A 5,181-nucleotide genomic window follows, 5' to 3' on the forward strand; every position below is an offset into this window, starting at 1 on the left:
CTAGTCATTTTAAAAATCAATTTTATAAATGATTAAATTGAGTCTCAGGGAGACTGGCATTTTCTAAGGCCATGAAATACCTTTCAAAAACTTTGTGCTTATTCTAATATTAAGAAAATAATTCATTCTCTCAAGAAACTTATTCAAATAGACAACTATATGCAGGAAACAGAAAAGGACAGAATGATATCGAAGTGCTATGATATTCTACATTTAAAAATACATTAGTATAATAATAATAGAATATCTCTGTTATTAGTTTTTGAGGTAGGAGGAGCAGGTAGGTAGAGGTCATGTAGTAAACAAAGGGCTGGAAATTCTTCATAGAGTGGATAACCCAAAAGCTGAGTCAGTGCCTGGCCCATGATATCTGTTTAATAAATATTGTTTTGATGGATAAATAGACTGATGTGCAGTGTCAGGAATATGCACATAGAGAACTTGTAAATAGAGGCTACTAGAACAAAACTGCAGAAGCATAAAGCAGCCGGTTGTTTCAGGAACCACACGTAGTTTAGTATAGCTAGAGCAAATTATTTTGGGGTGGGAAAAATGGTTAAGGATAATAAGACATTAAAGATAGACACTTGCTGTGATGATAATGTTAAGAGATGTGCTAAGGGACTTGATTCTTAGGTAATAAAAAAAACTAAGGGTATGATACATTTTATAATCAGACAGACTCTTTAGGAAGATCGTTATAGTTGTGGCATGGAAAGTGAAAAAAGAGAAAGGTAATCAAGGAGATCAGTTTGGAAGACAATGCCATGTGAAGTGACAGGAGAAAATAAAGGCTCCAAATAAGGTAGCAACAGTGGTGATATAGACACAGAGACAGAGACAGGATAAGTCAAAGTCTCATCGGAATTGTCAGGATTTGGCGTTCAATCACAGATAAAGGGATAACGTAAAATAGCTCTTTCTATCTCCAGTTTCACTACATTGGTCAAGGATTCCTTCAAGTAAATGATAAAAAATTATATACATTTTTTAATTATTTTAACCACAAAGCATATGACCTGACAAGTTAATACACCAAAACAATTGCTTTGTTTTTATGTAAAACACATTTTTGTTTCATTTCACCTTTTCTGAAGCCTATTGCTTACAGAGAGTTTTTATTATTTCAATCATTAATGTGATGAATTATATTAAAGAATTTATTTAAAAATTAATTGCTTTAATCCTATATGTATGTATATACACACATATACATATATATGTAAATCTCTCTATATATATGTATTTCATATATTTTATCACATAGTCTTCCTATTTACTATTTTCTTAATTCCTGTTACTATACACACAGGCATACAATGTAAATTATCCTACAAACTTCACCAATTTTTAATATTACTTAAAGTTACATAATTTAATATAACTTACATGTAGTTACACATACCATTTCTAAACACCAAGTGGATGGTTCATATTATATGAAATAAATAGTGGCATGCATACCTATTGGGCTGTGGGGTGTGTGTGTGTGTGTGTGTATGTGTGTGTGATTTTTAATATCTCTTTGACATGACACTTGGGAAAAGAAACTCTTCCCCATAATGACAGTGTATCCATGGTAATCAGTTATTTCCTTTCTGAAGATTCATATTAAACAAAAGATAATAGCTACATACTGTGACAAGATGAACAATTAATTATGAGAATGTATATTCTTGGATTTAAAAAGAAAATTGAGCAAATACCTGTTCTAAATTATAGCCCAGTTTACCTTGGCAAAACTTGTTATTTTGAGTCTTAACTATTGCCAGGATCCAGCATTTGATGGCAGGAATCCTAATGGAAGGTAAGTGCCCTAAAGGATATTAAAAATGCCCTGTTGAAGCAGGTCTTGAAAACTCATATTTGTGGAGCAAAGATAAACATCCTCTGAATCTCTTCTTTCCAGCAAGTATCCTGCTCAAATCCTGGTTGCCAGTAGTATTTTGCAAATCCTTTGACAAATCTGTTTGGTTTTAATGGAATAGATGACAGGGTTGAGCATTGGAGGCACAAAGAGATAGATAAGGGACATGAGTGTGTGTACGTACCATGGGGCACGCCTCCCATACCGAGCAGCCATGGACACACACACCATGGGCACATAAAAGGTGAGCACAGCACACATGTGTGACACACAGGTGTTAAGAGTCTTTAATCGCTCCTCCCGGGAGGCGATGACAAGTACAGAGCGGAGTATGAGCACATAGGAGAGGAGAATGAGAGCAGAATCCAGGCCAAAGGAAAATATAACAATGAATAGACCATAGATATAACTGACGGTGATGTTACCACAGGGCAGGCGGATCAGATCTGGATGCAGGCAGTAGGCATGGGAGAGTACGTTGGCCTTGCAGAAAGATAATCTCTTCAGCAGGAAAGGCAGTGGGAAAACCATGCAGAAACTGCGGACAATAATGAACATGCCCATATGCACCACATGGGCATCAGTGAGCACTGTGGAATAGCGCAGCGGGTTACAGATGGCCACGTAGTGGTCAAAACTCATGGACAGTAGGATGCCAGACTCTGTCCAGGAGAAAAAGTGGATGAAGAACATCTGGGCCAGGCAGGCATCAAAAGTCATCTCTGGGGCATGAAAACACACAGTAACCAGTACAGTAGGCAGTGTAGAAAATGACACACCCAGGTCATTAACAGACAAAAGAGACAAGAAGTAGTACATTGGCTGATGCAAGCTCTGCTCTTCCCTGATGATATAGAGGATTAGGATGTTGCCCAAGAAGGAAATAGCATAAAGCAGCAGCAGAAGGGCAGCCAGCCAGTGCTCCAGACCCTTCATCTCCGGGAAGCCTGTTAGGGTGAAGCTGGTAGTACTTGAGATGTTAGTCCCAAGCCCTCCCATCAGGGTTTCTGAGTGAATTTAGGGAAACAACCAGAATGAATTGAGGTGAGACAATGGGAGAAGTAAAGAAGAGGAATGGTTGATATCTAAAACTAGGAGAGACAATGATGCTTAGATTCTGGTGCCCAACACTTGGAAAGTTCATAAAAAAGCAGGTTACATTTATACCTTCTACAGTCTGGCAGCACCCCTAGACCTGTCATGAGCTCCAGGTTCTTCCTCATAGAAATCTTTGACTAATTTTTAGATATTATCCTTCATTTTTCTTGTGTCTTTATATCTTTTTACATTGGTTCAAATCTTTTTCTAATGGCAAAAAATGACTTTCCCTTTCTCTCTACCAGGTCATAGCCATCAGTTTCTTCCACAAGTGAGGTGTACCATGTCCTCCATGAAGTCTTTCCATAATATTCCCACCTACTGATGGATATTGTGACAAGATGAACAATTAATTATGAGAATGTATAATATTGGATTTAAAAAAAAAAAAAGAAATTGAAGAAATCCTTTTTCTAAATTATAGCCCAGTTACCTCGGAAAAACCTCTTAACTTGAGTCTTAACTATTCCCAGGATCCAACACCTGATGGCAGGAATCCTAATGGAGGGTCAGTACCCTAAAGGATATCAAAAATGTCCTGTTGAAGCAGGTCTTGAAAACTCAAATTTATGGAGTAAAGATAAACATCCTCTGAATCTCTTCTTTTAAACGAGTCTACTGCTCAAACTCTGCCAGTAGTATTTTGCAAAGCCTTCAAAGAGGACATGTGCACACCAATGTTCATTGCAGCACTGTTTACAATAGCAAAGACTGGGAACCAACCCAAATGCCCATCGATGATAGACTGGACAGGGAAAATGTGGCATATATGTGATATTGTGCCAGAATTGCTAGCCTTTGCTTTAGTTATTTAGTAATAACTAAAATAAGCAGCCCAGGGTAACTAAGATCTGTGTGTAAACGAATGCTTATCCTGACTTCTGTAAACCACTGAAGTAACAAACAGAATGACAAAAGTCCCCTAGCCCTTGGAATGTCCGGAGACCCCTGCCCTTGTCTCCACCCAGGAGCTGAATTACAGAATCCCCTGGACCTTGGAATGTCCGGAGACCCCCGCCCTTGTCTCCGCCCAGGAGGTGAATCACAGAATCCCCAAGCCCTTGGAATGTCTGAAACCTTTTCATCCCCATTCCCGCTCCTCACCCCCACACCCAAGGTGATTTTTCGGGTATAAAAAGTCGTGGCACCCTCCTTTTGACACCACAGGTTGGAGAGACGTGAGTCCTCTGTGGTCGCCGGCATAATAAATGACTCTGCAATCTGGCATACTTTTGTCTTGGTGATAACTTTCTACGCTCCGGTCAAATACAACATATATACACCATGGAATATTATGCAGCCATCAAAAATGATGAGTTTGTGTCCTTTGTAGGGACATGGATGAACCTGGAAACCATCATTCTGAGCAAACTGACACAAGAGCAGATCAAACACCGCATGTTCTCACTCACAGGCGGGTGTTGAACAATGAGAACACATGGACACAGGGAGGGGAGCACTACACACTGGGGTCTGTTGGGGGGAAATAGGGGAAGGACAGTGGGGGCTGCGGAGTTGGGGATAGAGAGCATGGGGAGAAATGCCAGATATCGGTGATGGGGAGGAAGGCAGCAAATCACGCTGCCACGTGTGTACCTATGCAACAATCTTGCATGTCCTTCACATGTACCCCAAAACCTAAAATGCATTAAAATAAATTTTAAAAAAAAAAGCTACATGACAAAAATATTAAAAAAAAATAAGAATCTGTGTGGTTTTACTGAAATCGATGACAGGGTTGAGCATCAGAGGCACAGAGATAGATAAGGAACATGATGTCTCTTGTGCAAGGGATGACACCTTTTGTGTATATTTTAAGCTGCCTCTCTTCTCTTGCCAATACTCAAGTATTATTTCAGTTCTCTGCCCTTTCTTTGTGCCTTGAAGCCCTATTTATTTACCAAGGGTCCTGAATGTCACATTCCTTCACATCTTATTCTCTTGGTTTTTCTCTTCTATATTTTAATATTTTTATGTCTGTTTAGATCACAGTTCTCAAATTCTGCTGTATCTTAGACTCAATTAAGAAGCTTTACAAAATTCCTTTGCTCAGAAGAAAACTATACTATTTAAATTTGACTCTGGCAGGCAGAACTCAGGAATAAACATGTGTTTAAACTCCTAGGCAATTCCAACAGGAAGTCAAGTGTGAGAATCAGGCATTTAGATCACTCCTATTAGCATTCAAATTTGTCCCACCCACATCACTTCTTCCC

General features: G+C 39.0%; 1 protein-coding gene across 1 annotated transcript; it reads right to left on the reverse strand.

The window, feature by feature from the left end:
• Positions 1 to 1,921: 1,921 nt before the first annotated feature.
• On the reverse strand, positions 1,922 to 2,866 carry LOC116525319 (olfactory receptor 51I2-like). Its single transcript, XM_032241119.1, has one exon. It carries the CDS (start codon positions 2,864 to 2,866, stop codon positions 1,922 to 1,924), a length of 945 nt encoding a protein of 314 aa, XP_032097010.1.
• Positions 2,867 to 5,181: the final 2,315 nt, after the last annotated feature.

Source organism: Sapajus apella, unplaced genomic scaffold, assembly GCF_009761245.1.
Source record: "Sapajus apella isolate SASKATOON/1434 unplaced genomic scaffold, GSC_monkey_1.0 scaffold47, whole genome shotgun sequence".
NCBI classification, from domain to species: domain Eukaryota; kingdom Metazoa; phylum Chordata; class Mammalia; order Primates; family Cebidae; genus Sapajus; species Sapajus apella.